This window comes from Dermacentor silvarum, chromosome 8 (genome assembly GCF_013339745.2).
Source record: "Dermacentor silvarum isolate Dsil-2018 chromosome 8, BIME_Dsil_1.4, whole genome shotgun sequence".
NCBI lineage: Eukaryota > Metazoa > Arthropoda > Arachnida > Ixodida > Ixodidae > Dermacentor > Dermacentor silvarum.
In genome coordinates this window covers 104,671,992-104,694,176 of record NC_051161.1, presented here as the reverse complement: position 1 = coordinate 104,694,176, position 22,185 = coordinate 104,671,992, and the positions used below count along the sequence as shown (strand labels likewise).

The 22,185-nt window shown below is 45.7% G+C and overlaps 1 protein-coding gene across 1 annotated transcript; it reads right to left on the bottom strand.

Moving 5' to 3' along the window:
• Positions 1-297: 297 nt before the first annotated feature.
• Positions 298-22,150, bottom strand: LOC119462329 (V-type proton ATPase subunit S1). The gene is made up of 9 exons (XM_049672938.1): positions 22,000-22,150; positions 21,309-21,432; positions 19,668-19,727; positions 18,694-18,916; positions 14,790-14,875; positions 9,127-9,383; positions 7,250-7,300; positions 2,986-3,142; positions 298-2,384 (listed from the first exon to the last, which is right to left on the bottom strand). Exons 1-9 carry the CDS (start codon positions 22,116-22,118, stop codon positions 2,175-2,177), a joined length of 1,287 nt encoding a protein of 428 aa, XP_049528895.1. The 5' UTR covers positions 22,119-22,150; the 3' UTR covers positions 298-2,174.
• Between the last annotated feature and the right edge of the window lie 35 nt (positions 22,151-22,185).

Sequence of the window (22,185 nt, the reverse complement as noted above, 5' to 3'; positions counted from 1 at the left end):
CTTCCATTCTTATCTCTTGCACTGCATTGTCAATTTCACCGATAAAGCAGCGTTGCATCATCCGAGCCAATTACGAAAAAAATGGAAAATGAACCAGATCATTGCTAAGCACAGCATTGGCTTGATACTGGCTAAGGTGCCTTTCTTTTCAATGTAATTTCGTGTCATTGCAATATCATTATTACCAATTACCAAGGATTTAAAACAACGACAACAAAGTAAAATGCAGCTGCACGATCACTAAAACAGCTAGTGGCTTAACAAAGCTCGCACGTATGGCTGACAAAAGAAGAGTGATTGTGGAAAAAAGTGCTTTATTCTTGATTAACAAAAACAACTGGCACATAAAAGATGTATACAATAAATTACACCATTTTTAAATCAACGTGCAACCATTACAAGCAGTGTTGCACTCTAACGAGGAATGAAGAGACAGGATTTCTTAAGCCTTGCACTTTCCCGCTACACGGGATGCGTTGCTTCTGAAGACTTGAGAATCACTTGTGCTCGCTGTGTATGACTAGGCATGAACAGCTTGGCATCACACGACATGTTGCACGTGGCATACTGTACAGGCAGACAACACTTTTCACAAACTGTCAGCTTGGTCCAGTCTGGCCGAACATTTAAACAATATGCGCCATGCTTTGCCGAATTTCGGACAATGTTGTTTGTGTCAGAGGGGACAGGGTGGGAGCGGTGGCAGCAGCATAAATCTTGCTCAAAATGCAGCTTTTGCATAAAGTGTGTGGGACATTGCACACGGGGTTGAAGCTCCTGCTGGGCAATGTGGCGAAGTTTTCGTGGCAAATATCCAGCATTCCTAAGCACCGGAAGGTGAGGACAGAAGTCCTTTTTCTGGTCAGCATTTCTTTGGAGTGCTGATTAGGCAGCACTAAGTCCAGCACATTGCACAGAGCCAACGCTGGTTGCACACCGGAACTATAAGCTTTGACATGACTATACTATGAACAAAAGCTAAATCCTGACTGACCTGTTTCAAATCAAGCCAGACGTTGATCCGCTGCTTGACCACCACGGCGGCAGTTCGGGCAACACATTGTATATTCGGCCAACTGTACCAAAAGTACACACAAACCCAGGAGTTGACAGGCATGCACGACGGTGCTAGACACACACAGGTTGCACAACTATTGTAATTAATTTTGCTCGTACTGTACATAATTATACCACCAGACTCCACATCTGCAGACAATCATGCCCGACAAATACTTCATCAAAATAACGTTCATGGTATTATCATTCAGTTACTCATACACTTTCTCTCTTTATGTCAAGAACATGATATTATCACTGACTCATACGCTTTGCCTCTTTATGTCAAGAAAAAGCAAAAGGAACAGTTCTTTATTCTAAGTAGGCCTGCAAACTAATTTTCAAGTGGCCACACGCTATCTACAGGGCTACAATAAAACAAAAACATGGAAACCAATACTCACAAGAAAGAAAAATATATATATATATATTGCTATGTATATATACAAGAAGTAAAACGCTTTCACGGGCCGCTCAATCCTCTTTCAAAGCTGTTTTTACAAGCTTCACAAATCATAGGTGGGTGAAGAAGTTCTTCCAAGCATGAAAATGCTCATTTACTCAACTCCAATAGAAACATGTAGTGATAGACTGCCGAGAACACATCTACAAAAACGACTCTCCACAATGACATCAATGCATACACCGAACTTCAGCTAGCGTTACCATCAAAGTGCTTGGCAGTGGAACAAGGAACTATGCGACAGGAACTTCCATCCATCGCATCTGGCTCTGTATTTAACATCAAAAATCTTTTAAGCTACAGTGCTCTATACACTAACAAAAGCCATTGAAAATAAATGGCAAAAGGGTACCATCTAAAACAAAGCATTGAAGGAGGTCTGTTGAACATTTTGAATAATACCAGGAGATTAAATTTTCACCGGATGCTTAACTTTGTCCTCAGTGTTAAGCACAAATGCTAAGGACATCATAAACACCATTAAGAAGAAGCAGACCACTAAATTCTGACATTACATGAACATTCACCCAGGCGCTACACTTATAACAAGAGCATGTTCCACATAGAACCCTGCTCTACTGTCAATGCTTGCAACATGTTAGCCACTAGCAGCAGCAAGAGGGGACCACAAAGGAAACGCAAGTCGCCGAAGAAATCAGTCAGTGGCGGTGACGGTGATGGTCTTGCCCTTGGGGTCGTCGAAACGGTCGTTCGTGCGGATGTCGTAGATGAAGAAGACACCCGTGCCCAAGATGATGAGGTAGAGGAGCACCACCAGTAGGCCCATCCAGATGACTGTAGTAAAGAAGCCCGCACAGTCGTAGCTCTCCGAGAACTGACCCGTGTTGTTCTGGACAAGCTGGACCTGAAGAAGTAGGAAAAGCATACACGCTTTCCTATCAGAACTTGTGAGTGGGATTTAAAGCGAACTTGCAGAGGTTTCAAAGACTGGAAACAATTTTTGTTCCGTCTCTTTGGTTTGGATCAGCTCTCGACACTACCGTAACACCCATCTTTGCATCCCACCACTCCGGAATGTGGCCGTTGTGGCCAAGAATTCAACCTGCAGCCTTGTGTACAGCAGAATGCCACAGCAGCAGGCCCAGCATAAATTGTTCCAAGTGTTACTCTATAAAGTGTCCCTTTTAGCTCCTCCCTCTCGTACATCATGCCATAACATGTTCTGATCACAGAAATTATCGTGTTTAACATCCTGAAACTGCACAGTGGGTTTTGAGCGACACCACACAGGGTGGCTCTGGATCAATTTTCACCAGCTTGGTTCTTTAACGTGCACCCTAAGCACAGTACTACGCAAGCATTTTTTGCAACCCATCCCCATCAAAACACCATTGCCATGGCCTGGATTCAAAACAATGACCTTGTGAATGCTGCAGCCACTGACCAGAGCACCTAGCCGGCCCTTCAAAATCAATAGCAGCAGTCCTACGATCAAGGTGACTTACTTGGAAGGTGTCTAGCTGCAGATGCAATTGGGGCAGCTTGGTGGAATTGTACTGCCGGAATTGGGAGAGCGAGCAGGAGAAGGAGAAGCCCCGAGGCCACCACAGGTCCTTGACACGCATCTGCAGGTCCTTGTAGTTTTTCAGGGTGGCATTCATTTCAGGTCAGGGCAAAGCCGCCACGCTCGTCCGACTTGAACACCATCCTGCACAAGCGTTTTCACGACATCTCATCGTCCAGTGGGGAGTGGATGGCAAGAGAGTTCCAGTTAGCCGGAATGCGTATTGGAGTTTACGGAACACTGAAATGGTGGTGATGCTGGAGCCAACAGCAGCAGTGGTGGCAACACCTTGTGGTGGTGTGTTCAAACACATGGTATAAACATGTAGCATGTGCTGTCGCTGCAGGAAAGAGATAGCCGGTACTCCTTCACAAACATTACGCTGGTGCCGATGAAGCCATTACGCCAGTGGTTCAGCAGGACATACAGTCGAACCTCATTCTAATGAAGTAGCATTGGCCACAAAAATCATTATGTGCAATATTCATTAAGAGGATACATGCAGATATCGTCAGAAAAAAATAACGATCAGGTCTACGAAGGCAATAGAAACAGCGCAAAGGATAGGACTAAAGCAGTGCTCTGTACGTCGTCTCTGCTTTGGTCCTGTCCTTTGCACTGTTTTTACTCACTTAGTCATGAACCGACTAGCCTAATTCAGCATGGTCCATCAGGTCTACATGTTACAAATGCAAGCAAGGTGCCTCCAACGAGCCAGCAAAGGGTCTCCTGGACATTTTGTCGACCCAGCGGCCCCTTGCCATGCTGATATGGGGCAGGGGAACAACAATAATTTACAGTCAATGACCGATTTACTGGACAGCCGATTTTTGGACGTGCCCAATATTGTGGATGCCTTCGCGGCACCGCCACGTACCCCGTAGAGTCAAATGTATAAGAAACTGAAATTTTGGACGCAAAAAGCTTCGCCATCCGATTTTCCGGACTTCTGCCATGTCCGACAGTCTGAAACGGCATTTATCGAACCCACCACCACCGCGATTTTGATTATCTTGCCGCCTCGAATCCTCACCAAAGGCTTAGAAGCTCAGAAAGCACAGCGTGTTCCATAACGCAGGTTCCCACAAGTCCTCTTCGCCTCAATACAGCAAAGTTACGTGGTGAAGCATGCACAAAGTAATGCGGTCAAGCATACCTAGAGTGGGAAGGGGCAATTGTCACGGGATATGGCCTGTTTCCTTTAATTATACAGGCGTGCACCCACCATCTCCTATCACAGTACACTTAATAAGTGTACTGGCATGCCTTTAGAGCTATTCAGTAAGTGCCTGCAGCGATTTGAGCCTTTGGTGGCACTAAAAGGCATGCATTCATTTTTTCGGACTGCCCGATTTTTAGGGCATTTTCGCGGCCCCTAGGGAGTCCAAAAAATTGGACGTTGACTGTACATACACACACTCTGCACCGCTGCGATCACGCAACCATGCGATCAGTGTTAGCGCATGGGATTGGTGCTTTCACCATCGTGACTGTTTGGGCTTGTTGGTATGCCATTACAAAGAAAAAGGTTGTTTAGTGCAAGCACAGGGGGAGGAAGAAAGAATACACAAGACAGAGCGCTAACTTTAAACAGGATTTCATTCCTGGAAACAGTAATTTATACAATTCAGTGACAATACGAGACATGCATGGTTGCATTACGTCCTAAGAAATTCAGCTTCTTTATCTCTCAAATACACAAAAGGGGTCGCTGACACAATCTGACCCAAGTCTTAAAATTACGTGAGCTTCAACAATTTCGAGTGTGAGCTAGTCAGCGACAAGCATGATCAGCTGCACTGGTTAGGCCAAGCGGCCTAAGCGTGTTGCTGCAAACAGGCTAGTGACAAGTCACCGCAGGAAACCTTGCCGCTAATATGTTTCTACTTGTAGACCTCATCAGTAATCAAACGTGAGATCAAACATACAGGCTAGACTGATGGTTGTAGTAGTGGAGAGCGGATCCATATCCAATACCCTCTCAGTCCGAAAAGTCTGCCGGCAACATGGGCATTTTGATGTTCGCACTTGTAGATCTTATTGGCGATCGAACATGAGATCAGACGAGCTGGCTAGAGAGACGTCCATAGTACCAAAGTATGGATCAATGTGGGATCCCCCCCATGTTGGGAAAAATCCGTCGGCAGCATGCACGTTTTGGCCAGTCGCTTGGCTCGGTATGACTGCAATTGAAGCCAACATGCCAATCCCGCGCAATAACATCGGTTGCATGGTTGCCTATTCGCAGCAGTGCAGAGCGCTAGTACATAATCTTTTAGTGTGACGACAATTATGTGGACACTCTAGGCACATTTCTGCCGTCGCCAGCGTCGTTGCCGTCGTTATCCAAGACGATGTGCATGCGATGTGCATGCTGTGTGTTCTCAGCGCTCAGTTTGCGCTGAAGCGAGAGACAACAGCACACAAAGGTGCTGTTGTATCTTGAAAGCCGTATCTTGAGAGCGATCTCCGTTGGGGGCAGAGTCTAGGCAATGTAGGTGCGTCAGCGGCTCGTAGCTTTATGCGTACTGTGTGTTCTTGGCACTCAGAAGGTCACATCGCTCTCAGCTGCTGCGGCGAACCTCATGCCAGCGTTTGACAGCGCGTGTCTGCGCTCATCGAGTGTGATGTGTTCATGTTTGCCTGTGCAGGCTGACACCACACTTGTTAAATCAGTTAGTGAGCGAATGTTTATACGGACGATAAAACTACTATCCTTACTTTGTACAGCTGTGCACTAATTTGCTATCGCAATCGATGATTCGGCTTCCGGGCGAAACTGACTTTTTTTAAAACGTAACAGTTCAAAGAAAATTGTGTGCAGTTCACCACTACTCTCATTTCTGAATTTTTCCTGTTTCTCGGCCCTTGCGTTTGCCGGCTCTTACGTTTTTTTTTTTTTTTATGGTCCAGTGAAAAACTTATCAGTGGGGTTCTACTGTATCCTCAATTCGTATGGCTCTCTGCTAATTTGCTATTGCAATCGATGCTACGCCTTTCGGGTAAAACTGCGACTTTTATTGTTGCCATGCCTCTAACAGAACGGCAAGCTGCCAATAGGTCATCAAAACATGCAGGATACCCTTTGCTGGCCCATTGGAGGCACCCCACTTCCACTTCTTTCGCATCAACGTGATCGAAAATGATTTTTTTTTATGCTATTAGAATCATCCTGCATGCTTATATCCGATATAACCGAGGTACTTTCATGTCCGATGCGACTTCATTATAACGAGGTTCGAACGTCTTTGATTAGAGAGAAGTGAAGACTTGAAGCAACATCTGCCCTATGAGAGATGCAGAGTCGCACCGGTGGGCTCTGGATTAAATATGACCACCTACGTTTCCTTAACCCTTCCATCATTGCTACCTTATGTGTACGCTGCTGAAGAGGGGTAGGGCAAGTGAGCTAGCGGTAACGCTATCAAGCACGCACTGAGGGGGGAAGTGGGGGGCAGGTTGGTGCATGTCCCCTTTCCTAGCGTAGTCGTGGCTGCACATGGCTGTCAGCGTGGCTGAGTGCATACGCAGACTGCGCGCCCTGTTTTAGAGAATCTGCCACATGTGCAAAGACTGAGCAGTTGAGAAGGTGTTTTCCAGCACTTTAAGTGCTGAAGGTTGCAGAATCTAGAGTTGTCGAGACACGCTGAAGCGAAAGACAGACAAAGCATTCGCTCCCCGCTGCCAGAGCTTTTCATGATAGCGTCATCCCACAGCAGGCGACACCATCAGTCGCAAGGGTGAGGGGGGGGGGGGGAGGAAAGTAGATGTGAAGGCATGGGTGGCTTCTCTTCGTGCCGCCAATGCGAAGATATCGTCGACACGGCATGAAACCGTATCTTTCTTTGCCGACTCCCAACAACTTTTTTTTTCCTTGTGCAAATTTGCTTTTTTCCAATTGCTCAATAATTCGGAAAATTTTGCTGCCCCTACCATGTAAGAAAAATCCATCGGCGACTGTACTTACTTGCATAAAAGATCGAACTTCAATATAAGAAAATTTCGATATAACGAAGCAAACTGTCTATTTTACCAACTTCGTTATATCGAGGTCTAACTGTACTGCTGTTTTGCTGCAGCCACATGACATCTGCTTTACAGGAAATCATTTCACTTATATTTTGCAATGTTTCTATAACAGCTATTCGAGTAGTAAATGATGGTATAGAACTAATAAATAAAACAATAAAGCAAACGTAACTTACAAGAGACTGAAGTCCTTAACAGGTCCAGAATCTGGGAACTTCAAAGTGATGCTGAAAAAACAAGAAGCCAACAACACACGAAGTGGTTAATACGGTTGCTCACGTCTCTACCTGTTCGTCCCACAACCCCAATACAGTCCCACATTTATAGCCAAGACGCGCAGAACTGGTTTCAATTAGACGAAAGCTAAATAAAAGGCAACCTTAAATTTAAGTTTTTGCCATACCATGCTGCTGTTTACTTGAAGATGCAGTTGATGGAAAACTCGTGTTTGAAAATGGGCAGGTACCGTGCGATCATGCAGACGAGAGAACACATGGAAAGGCCGAAGGGTTGGCTCGAAGCATATACCTGGAACTGAACCTGTGACTGTTTCAGCAGCAGAACAGCACTGCCAAACTGCCACCAAAGTGGGTTTGCATGTTTGTTTCAAAGCAGACTCAGAGCTTCATCATTATTATGGTCTGTTGTAATGAGCTTGTAGTTTACTTGCACAATCCTTAACCATTTAAGGAATCAAGACGGCCTCAGCACGTTGTGAGAAACCGTAAATTTTTTTCTAATGACAATATGCACCTCTAACAGTAGACATTCCATAATCATAACTCTTATTTTAAATAAGATTTTTCACACTATTTGCAGACATTTCTATGTTGTAACCATGTTATTAACACTTTGGGTGCCGAGCATATCTCCGAAGAGCAACAAATTCCATTTCAGAGTAACACTTTAGGAGGCCTTAAATTCATGTCATTTATAAAGGATAAGATACTCAACGTTTTCTACATTTCTACATTCTTAAATGTAAGAATTCAGCGAAAGATTATTAAATTTGCTAATTAATTCCGTGATTAGGATAGTTAGTCTTTCTCAAACAGCATGACTTTTTTGTTGCTGTTATAGTCCCTTGAAGATACCGCACAATCAACGTCTAAGTCTTTTTAATCAGATTTCATAAGAAGTTCTTCAATTTCTACATCGCTCAAAAACTGCACGGGCTTTTTGCACCAGTACACCGCGTCGGAAAATGAGAGAGACAGGCAACACCGACAGTCAATAAGCTTTGTCACTCAATCTCTCGTATAAAAAGAAAACCTAACAAAATTTTAGTTTAGCCAAGTTACAAGTAGATGCCGCCACCAGTCTACAGTTATTTCACCCTCATGAACTGTCTTAAGCATTGAGCACGGCCAGGGATGAGCATCAGTGACCAGATGAGTATACTACTTGGGAATAGCACTTAAGGGCTAAAGCACATGTCAAAAATTGCCTTTAGCAAACACCTAAGAGGATAAAGGCAAAAGCCTTTGCGCTCAAGAGACATTAAATTACTTTACATTCTCATTCGAATGCGTTACTACTTCTTATTACTTGTTTTTTCCGACCAAAGGTCACGAGTTTGAGTGCCTTAATTGACTAGCGCTACCTTAATTAACCTCACCCTAATTAACACCAAAGGTCGAAGATTCGACTCCCACCAAAGGTTGAGGATTCGAGTGCTTTAATCACCTCTATATTCATTAACACCACGACGGTGACCCATGCACCATCAAAATTGTTGCGCAAGCGTTGCTTGCTTAAACATACAAGACAATGACGACAGTGACCCGCACACCATCAGAATTGTTGCATAGGCGCTTGCATATAGGTAAGACACGATGCTGGGTTGGTGTAGTAATTCACTTACTACACCGAGTCGTCATCGTGTACGATTTCACTTTGACGACACAGTTTTCGCTCAAGGACATTGAAGGTCGACTTAGTGATGAGACATACAAGGCTTTCGCCTTAAAAAGTGAATCAGTATGGTAGTCCTTTCAGGAAAAAAAAAATGAACTCTTAATTAAGGGGTTTAAAAATTTGTAAAAATACCCACTTGGCATGCTGGTTGTCCGAGCTGCATTGGGGCACAGGTGCAGGGCTCAGCGTGTCGTTGTAGGTGACTGAGGTGAACGTTGTTGCCTTGGGATCTTCAGTAAAGGACACAGTGACCGTGCGGCCATACATGAGCATGCAGCCGTTGCGCACCATGATCACACCAGTCGTCTCATTGGACGCGGGTGCTGCCCCTGCCTCGGGCACTGCCAGCAGATGCCGCCGGGAGCGTGACAAGTGAGCAGCCTCCTCCATCGGCTGTCCATGGCGAGAGAGAATGTAAGAACTACTAGTTACAGATTGTGGGATCATCTTTGTCGTCGAGCGTCATCATGCAACGTCAGCACCACTAATAGATTATCCATCGCATGGCTCGAGTTGCGAACCAGAAGAGAGCAGAGTCGATAAGAATTCCTCTCACTCAATTCCATTCCTTTCTCATTGTCCACGGTTCACAGATAAAACGTGCCTGTTGGGTTCGTAAAGTAACTCGATGAGTTCACGAAGGAACAGCAGAGGGAACAGCGTTCCTTCTGTAAACGTTCCACGGCAGTGAACAGACACACGCATGTATGCGGCACATCATGCAGGATGGATGGGCGACCGCGTGAGGCACAAGGAACTACAGCTTGCCTGTCACGTGACTATGGCGCATTTTTTTTTCATGAGTTCTCTGTTATATTTTTTATGACTAGGCTTCAAGATTGTCACGTGACGCTCCCTCCTGTAGTTTGTCCTCCAAGCCGGCCTGCCGCAGAGGAACGATGACGTCAGGATCGCAACGCCACTCGAGGGACTTCGAAGCAGATGGAAAATATCCAGTCCTCACGTGACTCGCATTCGTCGTGACCCTATCGACCAATCCTAATTTTCACTTCAAGGCACCCGCTGGGGGTGCAGGGAAGCGCACGGCACAGAGACCGACCACGAGCGGGAGGGATAGCTAATTTTTTCTTTTCTTTGTTTTTGTTCTGTCTGAGCCAGTCTAAAGAGCAACCAAGGGTCCTTCTGGAGTCTGGACACACCGTGGAGATCCTTTACTTGACATTCGAGAATCATCAAATGTAACGACACGTTCCAATGTTCGAAGTGTAACTGGAACGCATTCCTTTCAAATTAAAGGAACTTGTAACGGGAATTCGTTTAAAGATTGGGAAGGAACGAAGAACGAGCTTTCGTTCCTGTTTTAGAGGAACAGGTACCTCGTTAATATGTACCTGCTTAATGTGTAATTGCGGTTTAAACGTAGTCGCGAAGATTCCCCCACCCAGGCCCCATTGAACCCCATGTATTGGCTGACCACTTAAGCCGTAGTCGCTCATTTCCCACCAAACGGTTAGTGTGTACTATTTTTCTTTTTTCTACACACACAGGCACAAAATCGGCAAAATCTCATGAGCGCAGACGTTCGGTTCTCGAGTTGTGACGCCCGGACGACAGTCGCCAACCATAGTGAACTTAAAACATGGCCACCATGACGTATTTCCTGCTCATACAGTTGTTGTCAATTGTTGCGCGCTAAAGCATGGCCTTCGACATTAGCTCCTGGTAATGCGGAGAAGTTGCCGGTAGAGGGTGCGAATTCGCTGTCGCCATCGAATCCAATTCCAATAACCGCTCAGAAGCATATTTTATTGCGAAGCACATTTCTGCCGTCACCGTGACATCGCTCTGAGGTTCCGTATAAAGTCCAAACATGGCAACATCGTACACTGTGAATGCTTGTGAGGGTCAGCCAACTCAATCTTGTGCACACGATGGAGAAAGGCGGGGCGGAAGCGCGCTACGGTCGCACGCGAGGCATGGCGGGGGGGGGGGAGAAAGGGAGGAGTGCACTTCGGCGACGGCCGCCACTGTATCTTGAAAGTGATCTGCGCCGTGGAAATAGTGCACGCACGTTATGGCTTCATCTTCAAAACGATCTGCAGACAAAGTGCAACTAGTGCCGGTAGTTTGGTATGCTCTGTGCTTTCGACATCTAGTTCGCGTTGAAGCGAGAGACGGCATGCTCGCTGCTGCAGCCGCGCCTCTTAACTCCAGCGTTTTGAGAGCGAATTTCCACGGTCATCGAGCGAGACGTGTTCATGTTTACCAGTGCATGCGTTACACCTTGCTTGTTAATTTAGTTAGTAAGTGGGGCCTCATGGACAAGCTGGCTCGCGGCTTATCGAGTTCAAAGATGCGCCGTCGTCGCGGCAAGTGAAGATTACCGATTTTTTGCTGCCTACCCACAAATAAAGCCTGTCTGAGTGTGTGTGTATGAGAGCGTCGCAACGTAGTTCTTTTCCGGCCTGTAAGTAGCCGTTAAACTGGCATTGATGGTTAATTCGTACATCGTTTAGTGCATACCTAAACGTCGTTCCCAGCCGACTACGCATTAACGAGCTTCGACTGTACAACACTGATTGAGGCTAGCTCACTGCCTGTGAAATTTAAGCGGAATTCCCTCATGGACACAAGCAAAATCACGGTCGCACCGCGTCGCTGTTCAGGCAAAACAGCCTTTGCCGATATCCACCGTCTACTAAAGGCCCGACGCGTGTCTAGGACAGAGGGCGTGTTCACCGTCTACTAATTCTGCATGTCAAAAAGCAAATGCTCGAACTTAGCAAGAGAAGGGATCAACATATGTGAACAGCTGCAATTCGGTGTTTGGCGAAACATGAACACTAAAGCTGTGGCAATTAGACGGCTCATGAAAAGCTCACATGATGGCACAAAAAGCATCGACGTAAGAGATGCAATTGCTGAGTGCACAATATTTGCCGTCTGGAATGCGCAAAGTATGCAGGAGCACATGGCATCTTTCACAACATGGTGTCAAACGCCGCGCACATCTTTTTAACAACCGTCGTCTGCTAGCTGCTTGCACTTGCCCAAGCAAAAATCTGCTGACAGCTCTGCGAGTCAGACAGTCCACAACTTCCAGTCTGCGAAAAACGAACGAGATTATGACAGCTCTCAGAGTGGTGGGCAGAGCTTCGAAAGCTGTCCGAGCAAAATCAAATGCTTCACAGCAGTCCTAAGCAGTCTGGAACTTGTCAGGTACTGATAATCGAAGAGGCCCAATCTTATCTTTTAGGCACCATGTTACTGCCGTAACAAATCGTAATGCTAGTTTTTCTTCTTCGTGCTCACTTTTACTGCTTTTATTTCTTCGTGGAGAACTACATCGCTGTGGTTATCTGAATGTTCGATCTTTCACGTTTACACCGATAGCAAGACGGTGGCGTTGAGTCAACAGAAAGCTGCACTCGGACAATCAGCGGTGCAATAACACCTCCCGAAGCCCGATCTTCATCCCTATTTAGAAGACAACACATTAAAGAAGTGCAATCTCTAATTCTGCTGCTTATTTCTTCCAAATATTTTGCCATGAGATAAAGCGAGGTCTTAGGATTGCAGAAAATATAAACAAAGATATCTGAAAATCATGAGCAATCAGCCATTTCACTGCTGCCTCCCCCCGCCCTCCATAATTTCCCAGATTTTTTTTTTTTTTTTCGTTTTTGGGTGTTACGAATTTTGAGTGACACAAATTTTTGCGCCATCCCAAGAGATTCCCATCACTGAGATCCTACCATGGTTTATTCTTCACTACAGTATATGGCTACACTGCCATAACTTAATACAGTAAAATTCACACCATCCCAATTATTTCTGTTCAAGTAGCTTTTAACAAGCACTTGCAGCCATCAGAAAAACCAACGGAAAGAGAGACTTGCATTAATCGTTTGTCAGATTGCTAACTGAAATACAATCAGTACTCGTACGAAAAGAAACACGTGCATGGTGGTATCATTTGCTCATGAGCACATGCGTCTGAACAACGCAATCCTTACCTATGGGAGAAATTTGCGAGTCAGCGCTTTAAGAGATCAAAAGCAGTTCTTAGGATGCCCATAGCCCGAAGCAGCACGTGCAACAATACCGCATCTAAGGTGCACAAGCGTGAGGGTGAGCACATGGCAGTAAAGGCGAAGTGCAACATGGTCAGCAATAAGCTATGTGAAAAATCAGTTCTGGCAATAGCCAATAGGCAGCAACTGAAAATTTTTTTTGAACTCTCGCGAGGTAGCAGCACCTGCAGGGTGATGCATAGTGGTGCTTTGCACTAAAGAAGTGTTCTGTCAAGTACAGTGGAACCCCGATTATGCAACCTTGAGGGGACCATGCAAAACTGTCGTATAATAAAAAAACTAAGAATATCAGCAGCGACGCTCAGTCTTGCCAAAAAAACGGGTACAGACCGCCTGAATAAGCCTGCGGGACGAACCTGCACTGTTTTCAAGGAAGGTAGATTACATTATTAAAAAATTACCGTATTTATTCGATTGTAGCGCCAGTTTTTTGTTTTCATGATTTTCCTTGCTTGAACCAGCAACCTTACGTCTCGATCCAATCCCTAGGCAAGTCGACCGAAGTCAGAACTTGTTTTTGGTTGGAATCGACACTGTTTTCACTGTGCTTGTGACTGGTTACGATGCCGCAATATCCTTCGGCCTTTTGCGGTTCAACTCCGTTCATTCGCGACATTATGGCAACGGAGCAAATTCAGTATGACGGTCGGTTCGAGAGACAAGCAATTTCGATGGCCGAGGAGCTGGGAAAGTCCGCACCGGCTGGGTGTCTCGATGACAAGGAGTCGACGATTTGCGGATGGCAGGACCAGCGGCAGGCCAACTTTAATGCGAGGCCAGTCGGGAAGGCTCTGTGCAACATGAAGTGGCCTGGTACTGACCCCGAATGAAATGGTTGTGCGGTCTTTTAAGAAGTACTTAAATCTCAAACAAGCTCGATGGAATGGAAGAGGACAATTCTCGGGTGAGCCCTTTTGGAGATAGTTTCGTTTTCACGAGACTAGGCCTATCCCGGCACCCGCGAAGTATACTTCCAACATCTCTCTTGGCGCTGACTGCGAGCTTAGGACAGTGCCAGAAACACTTGTCGGGAATGCTTTCAGTGCCAAGTCACGCAAAATTTTACGAAAGTGAAACTATCTACGAAAGTGATCGCTAGAGAAGACCGCCCGAGGAAAGCTCAGTCTCCTCTTCAGACAACTATTATGAGTGAAGAAAACCATTTCCGAATTTCAATTCCTTTAATAAAGGTACCATTTCTTTTTCCGTTCATCTCGCATTACATTAGCCGCGTTATTTTTTTTGTTTCGTGTGACTGGAAAGTTGCCCCTCGCATTACAATTGTGGTCGCGTTAGATTCGGGTAAATACAGCATTGCACACCCATTGTCAGCTGCCTGCAGTGTGCTTACTTCCCAGCCTGCGTCTGCTTAGAACTTTTTTTTTTCCCAGATGGCACCAGAGAGGAGTCGTATGAGGCGGGTCGACGTAAAATTGCGCCATATAATCGAGGTTATTAATATGTTATTTCTACGGGGGTTTTGCAGAGACCAAACCAATTTGTCGTAAAATGCGGGTCGCCGCATAACCGGGGGACATATAATTGAGGCTCCACTGTATGCAGTCCCCGCTAGGGTTTATCATCTGTAAAAATTGAAACGCCTGGCAAAATTGGCAAAATAATTTTGGGGGGCTCAAAATGAAAGATAACACCCAGAATCACAAAAACAGGAGGGCAGTTAGACGCTGCCATGATGCACAGCATTGGCAAAGCCTGCTGAAAGTGCTTCATTGCAGGTACTTACCGATGCCAAATCTCTGCCGGTGTACAGGCCAAACAACTTCTTGCCTCCTGACGAGAGGGCTTGCATGGTAGCCTCCATGATCGTGTCTGCAAGTTGAGTCCAGAGTGATTGATTGACCGACATTGATTGGCTGATTAGGTTTAATGAAGGAATGCCACAGAGGAATGCCATGGCGGAGGTCTCCGGATTAAAAGGATGCTAAATAGGAATATTAAGTAGTAAATTGCCCATCTGCAATACCACAACACCCTCTCTTAGCATGAAACGAAGCTTGGTAAGCCAGAAAAGGACACACAAATGGGTGGCAACGTTTCTGCACCAGCTTTGTATAACATCAAGGATACACAGGCCTAGTTAATTGTTTCTTCATGCAGAAGCACTACAGTGCATTCTAAGGCAACCATGGACTCAACTAGCAAGTTATAACCCCATTTCTGGAGCCAAATCGGCCGTGACATTGCATTAATGTAATGGCACCAAGATTATGGCACAAATTTCAACACGGGGATGTCTGGCCTTTTATCCCCTTGTAATCAACATTTTTCCATCAAATTAATGAAAGCACAGTTTTAAAGAAGTTAAATAAGACTTAAGCTAAACAGACATGTGTTTTTCTCTTAAAATCCTAGAAAAAAAGATTTTGCGCTTACTGCTGTGCTGTTCTTACTGACATTTTGCAGAAAGATCGCACTTTATGATACAGGTCGTTGAATGTAACACATAACACAGTTACTTGCCCGTTTCTTAACAAAATTAAAAACATATGTACAGTATAGACTACTTATAACGTAACCGCTTATAGTGCATGACCGGATATAGTGCGGTCTTTTCAGACTCCCGTTAATTTTCCCATAGCACTCTATGTATACATGTATCGCTTATAGTGCAGTTGCGGGAAACGAAATACTGGTTACAGTGCGGCTGCCTGGGAGTACGGAAGTCAACGGAGACGGTGAACGCTCCCCTCAAACGGGCGCCCCAAGGAGTGCTCGAGGAAGAAAGAGGGACGAAGTGGAAGAGAAGGGCACGCGGTGCGAACGGCCAGTGAGGCTGAAACCAGAATCTTGAGTGCGAGTCGTGAAATATCACGGCGCGTACAGCGAGCGAGGGCCACGAAACTGCCAAGGCCAGCCAACGCTCGCTTCCCGATAACGACAGAAAACGAAACTTCAGGGAGCGGGCGGCACCGGCACAGCACGGGGAAGGGCGCACGCAGAGACCGTGGAATGTGAGGGAGGAGAGCGGCAGGGAAGCAGATTTCGCCTCTGCAACTCTGCCGCTTCGGTGGCTCCCCTCGCCCTCCCTCGTACCTCCCTCACTTTCGACTGTCGCCGTGCACGCCCGCCGCCGCTACAGCCGGCCTGGCGCCAGCTCCCCGAAGTTTCGTTTTCTGCCGTTATCGGGAAGCGGGCGTTGGCCGGCCTGGGACAGCACCGCTGCTTCCCTCTGCGCCGTAGCTGCAGCGTGCAAGGTCAACACGTGACTAGAAAGTAGAGGAAGCATAAAGAAGAAAGAAGGGTTCACTGCCATTTGCTACGCGTGGCTACGGTAGCGTGGCTGAGACGTCGGCACGTACACGCATGTTCCGGCGCAACACAGAATCGGCGACCTTGCCATTTGAGAGAGGTTGAAATTTCCGCCGCGTTCTTTCTTTCTTTTTTGTTTTTGTTTTGTTCGCGCGCTACATTGAGGGGTCTCTCCTAAGCTTTTACTCTATGGCGGTGCCGGCGGTCGGAGGCGGCGCTGCGTAATTTTTTCGAATTAACGAGATTCAACTGTAAATTGAATGCAAACGTTCTAGCCCCATCCCTCGACTGTCGCATACGCGTGGCGGCTCGGTGCACATGTTTTGCATATGTGCGGGCCTTGAAAATTGTTGCTTTGGTTATAGTGCGGTACCGCTTATAGTGCGGATATTCGCGACTCCGGCGACTTACGTTATAAGCGGTCTACACTGTATATTAAAAAAAATACCTAAAGTTGTTTTCACCAATGGGGAAGCTAGCTGTTGCAAAGGCGGCACTAGCATAAACTTGCATCGACGCCTGTCGGCAGCTGCAGGAAGTAGCCGTTCTGGGATGGCTGCTGCATATTCCTGAGTAGCAGGTAACACACAGCAACCCTCCTGACCGAGAACACATGCGATCGAGAACACAAGCTTCCCCACAGTACTTACCTGCCCATGTCACGTGTCACCGCCAGCCCTATTGCAATAATCATCTTTACTTATCTGTTTCACAGCATGTGTGGCATAGTGCCGTTGGAAGCGTAGTGTACGCATTTAATAGGCAGTAACCAAAAAGGGGCCTGCTATTCCCTGCTGCAGGCGGTGTGAAGTAAGCATCATGTCTCGCTCTGGCGTAGCTCACCAGCTCGATTTTGTTTTGGTTTCCTGTCGCCATCTTTATTCACAATAAGGAAACGACAAAGCGCGTCTCGGGCCGCTTGAGCCACACCAACTCGACGCACGTCAGCGTCTCGAGTCGCAGCGATTCTCTCCGAGTGGGCGCGTCAAAACTTCCCACCAAAGTGCCCCGCTCGAAGAATCTCCTGACTTAGGTCGAATTCAAGGAGCACAAATGTAAGCTTCCTGAAGCCACAAAATTGACAATGTGCATCTCTGGCCCCTTGGGCCCCACAAGCTTGGCGCACTCCGGCGCCTCGTGCAACGGTTCATGTAACGCTTCGTATTATGTAGTTGTCAGCTACTAGTTGAGTTTGCCAAATATTTTATTGACTTCGGATTGTACAATTTCTTGATTAAAACATATTTTCGCATGTTTTTTTCTTTCCACTATATATCAACGAAGCTCTACTGTAAACATATACAATCATGCTCAGTTAAAATTCATAACTTTTTTGCATGTTGCGACCAAGCTCTGGTGGCCAGAATTTTTACAAAAGTTAGCTACAGGCCGTCAGTGTGTAGGACCAACGGCTCTGCGAGAAAATCGAGCCATAGTTCCCAATGAATGCAGGTGACTTTTCTTGGTTTTCCAGCGACTTTCCCAGGATTGCAAATGACGTTTGTTGGACTGCGAATTAATCCTTTTAAACTGACATACAACATAAGGAGACAAAGATGAGTGGCAGGACTACATGGACGACGATTGGTCTTTGTCTCTGCCCCTCGCACTGTACAATATTAACACAATTCGAACCTTTCTTGCAAGAAAATGGGTCTGGAAACTCGCCGCAGCTTACCATCAGACACAAATGAGAAACGGCATTTGCAGCTCTGCAGCAGTCAGAGCAAGTGTCATTGCCCTTGTCATTACAAGATGGCAACAGAATAAGTTCTCACATAGGTTGGCGACGATGATGCACCACTTTCATTACAGAAGTTCATTCGAAAGATAAGCTACTATACATGCTAGAGAAATAACAGATCTGTGTTTCGAATTTCTGCCATTCTGGAGACTCGCATGCGTCACAGTATGAACTAGTGAAGTCGTTATACAAGGCATTGGCCACCATCCCATTGGTGATAGTTGCGTAGTAGTTCAAGAAATGCCAGATATTAAATGCAATGGACCACATAGAAAAGTACATGCTGTGGCTCAAAGACGGCATTTAAGAGCTGTCTGATAGTAATGACAATGGACACTAGATATGAATACTTTACATTCTATGAAGGAAACATTTGCAGCTTTTGTAAAATCGGAAACGTGAAACTTCAGGAGTACATTAGATCTGGGCTACACATTACTTTCTTGCATTGAACTCACAAGAACAGGGTGCATGTTAGCTTCCAATTAAAGTCAGGCAAATATGGCATGTACAAGTGTCCTGCCACCAACAAGACCGCTTATGTGTGTTATCCTCAGAAACCATTCACAATAAGAAATATAATCCTCTTAATCGTAACGAAGTGCTAAATTGAAGGTGCAAGCAGTGTACGTACCAGCCTGCTGGAGCGCCGATAACCGGCTCTCGACGCCAACAGTGCGAGGCAAGTCAACCAGCAGCACTTGGCTGCCATCGTGCAGACCGTCCAGTGCAGACTGCACCGCCCCAACGTCAGGGATGTTGAGGTGTGTCACCCTGAGGCCACCATGCGATGTCAGCGCATCAACGGGATTCTCCACCGAGGGCAGCACGAGCACATGCTCCTTGCCGAAGGCATCCTGCAAGCATGGAATTGATCATTGCGATTTAATTGGCCAAAAAGCTGCGCTGTGGGCTAGGAATAGAACTTTCACTTAAAATTGAAGAACGCCAAAAATGGTATACCAAATTTGTTAGTGGAAACTCAGTGTAAGTTTTTAAAATTCAGCATTTTAAAACAATTTAGAACGGGAACAAAGATTTATTTACAATAAACAACTTTAGAATGTTAAAGAATAAGTAATATTTCTCTGTGCTTCCCAGTGTGCTTTAATCGTACAATAAGATAATCTACTTGCTGTTTCTCAGATGTCAAAGGCCAGCATTTATCCCTTCATATGTACTTTCGCGATGGAAAGAAATGCGAACAGCAGAGCGCGTGGCCGAAGCATAACTGAAGGTATAGTGCACGCCGTCCAATTATCACCATTATAACAGGCGCGCCCGTCCGGTGTGATTGCGCTGTGCGATGATGCACCCCCTATACTGTGATATTTTTGTTTACGCTGTCCAGTTTGCGCTATCATCATTACTGCACCATCACATTTTCTCGTTTTCAAATAAAATAGAAGTAGAATAGAAACAAAAATATTGCAGTTTAGGGGGTGCATCATCGCACAGTGCAATCAAATCGGACGTGCGCACCTGTCAATGGTGATAAATGGACAGCGCGCACTACGCCTTCAGTTATGCTTCGGCCACGCGCTCCGCTGTTCGCGTTTCTTTCCATCGCGATAGTACATCCTGCAGATTAGTGAAGAACAAGCTTACCTTTAAGTACTTGTAGCTTCTGTCATCACTTGATGCCCTGGAGAGGTCTTCCGCACTAAGCTGGATAAGAGAACGAAGAAAAGTGGTACCAAGTGTCGCCGAAGCAGTACATACAAGCTTAGCACAACACGCGGAATCCTCAATCATCCTCATCCCCGAAATATTTGTGCACTCTCTCTTTCTTGCAAAAAAATAAATTTTATAATATGCCCAGGGACCACCACCCCGCAAAAGCTCTTTGGAACAGCGTCATAGTTCAACTATGCATGAAACTGTGCACTGGTTGTCATCAGCACACCGTGTACCTGAACATGTTCTTTGCGAAAGCATACACCTACTAGTGATATATAATAAATGTGCCACTACCAAGTGTTCACAAAGTGTATCAGTTATTGGTCACCCTCAGTAGTTCAAGAGCAGCTTACCAATATTCTGGCTGCTACACCCAAACCATTACCCAACCACCCTTTCTCAGAAGATATATACTTCCTGTGGGAATGTGGGCGGTGATTTGGGAAATTAAGTTAGAGCCAACCAGGCGCACCACCTACATCTAAATCTTCTTGCAGTAAAACCAGCAGTTTTGCTGATTATGGTATACAGACCAGAATCTGCTACTCCCGCAATCCCGCTTAGAGCAAGCGCACTTAATCTCAAGCCAAGTCCCCAGCTGTCTGTGCAGCCTGGATTGGGCTGCCAATTTGATGACGGGGCAGCTGACGACGGAGCCATGGTGAGCAAGCTTTGGTGGCATGCATTCAATAAGAACAGGCTGAGTGTTACTGCGGTTGTTCTTTCGCTCTCCCTGCCAGTTCCCACAACCCCCAGCAAAAAATGACTGCCCTCTAGAAGCACTGCAAATTCTGGTCTATAGATAAAGAAGTCAGGTGCCATTCTGAAATGGAAAGATGTCAGTGACACCCACCTGGAAACAGCATGAAGATACCAAGGAAAAGAAGAATTGATAGAGCAAGTGTCCGAGAAAAGTGGGCATGCAAAATATAACAGATAAACGATATCCATATGTTTTTATAAGCAGGTCATTAAATAGAAAGAAAAAAACTTGTGTTGAAAAAAATTTTGCAGTTTCTGGGGGTTAAAGCATTAGTATTGCCCATGGCACAATAAAACTGCTTGTGCACAGACGTCAACCAAATGTTTCAGCCTGCTTGCCTGCCTGCTTTAGCCTCAAATTTACGACCAGCTACTAAATTGATCTAACAACCTGTCTGATGACTGCGGGTACACAAAATACGAGAAAATTACATTTTCCTTAGCACCTGCGAAATTATTCTGCGGGTGAAAATAAGCGATAGACTAAAGAACTGATAAGGAACATAATCAACAGAGACTCAAGTTATGCATTGCTGACCAGAATAAGCATTATGACAGGTAGAGTGCTAAACGGTCTAATTTCCTTGCCTCGAGTGCGTATAAAGCTATGTACTTGTATAATGAAAAGTGGTCATTGTCACAAAGTGTCCGCTTCGCATTTAAGCCCGATACAAGATTCAGAACTCTACGAAATCAATCAAGATCCGGCGAAACCAAGTTGAGGAAAAGTAATCGTTCAGTACATCCGCTGAAAGCAATGAAAAGAGAGAGAGAAAGAGATTGAGAAGGAAAGAATGCACAACTCACCTTGTCCTGGACGAAAGCCACGACCACAGCATTTTCTTGAGCGACAAGCTTGGCCACCGAATTCCCAAAGGCAGATGGCTCAACCTTGTCGAATGAACCTACTTGCGGGATTTTTTTCAAGCCACTGAAATACAAGAGTTCACCAACGTGCACTCTTGTAATAACATTAAAAACTGACACTTGTGCAAAACATCAAATGTATGACGAGTTTAATGGGTGTGAGATAACGCAGCTGCTCTTGGCGAAGACCGTTTCGTTTTGTAATGTGCACCGGCACCTAAATGCAATCATGACGCAAAGCACTAAACTTAATATCTCGCGCGTACGTCTCGTTGCTGGACGAGTTTAGTGAATTTGCGTTAAACTGTTTCAAAACAGTTTTAGCAGTGTGACAAGCCTGCCGAAATATAATTATTTTTTTTTTCTTCCTGGCATTGGACTGCCAGCTTTAGGTAAGCGAAAGCATACGCTTCGAAGGAGGCACCTCGTTTCATAAGGCATGTTCAAACTTATCAAACCATCGTAACTAGACATACTGTGCAGATGAAATCGATTTTTTACAGCTCTAGAGAACGAGGTCGCCGTTGCAACCATCGATTCATGTGACCAACAGATTGCGGCACACCCCCACTCGGAACATAGTTAGTCCGGCGCGCGCGTGCTAATCGGCAAGAAAACCAAACGAGCTTGCCTTTCAGAACCCCAGATGTAGGCTGGAACTTCAATATTCGCGCTAAGCACCGAAGAATAAATAGTAAACGCTAATAAAACTACGACGGTGAGCCGCCGGTACGAGCAAGCCACCGCCATCTTTGCGTGATCATATGACTGCAGCAGCGGTACCCCTGGACATATGAAAGCCCATATCCTTGATGTC

Coding starts and splice junctions, on each gene's coding strand:
- LOC119462329 (XM_049672938.1), bottom strand. CDS start 22,118: ATGGCGGTGGCTTGCTCGTACCGGCGGCTCACCGTCGTAGTTTTATTA. Junction 7,301..9,126: donor TCGGACAACCAGCATGCCAA/GTGGGTATTTTT, acceptor TTGTTTTTTCAG/CATCACTTTGAAGTTCCCAG. Junction 2,385..2,985: donor TGCAGCTAGACACCTTCCAA/GTAAGTCACCTT, acceptor CTACTTCTTCAG/GTCCAGCTTGTCCAGAACAA.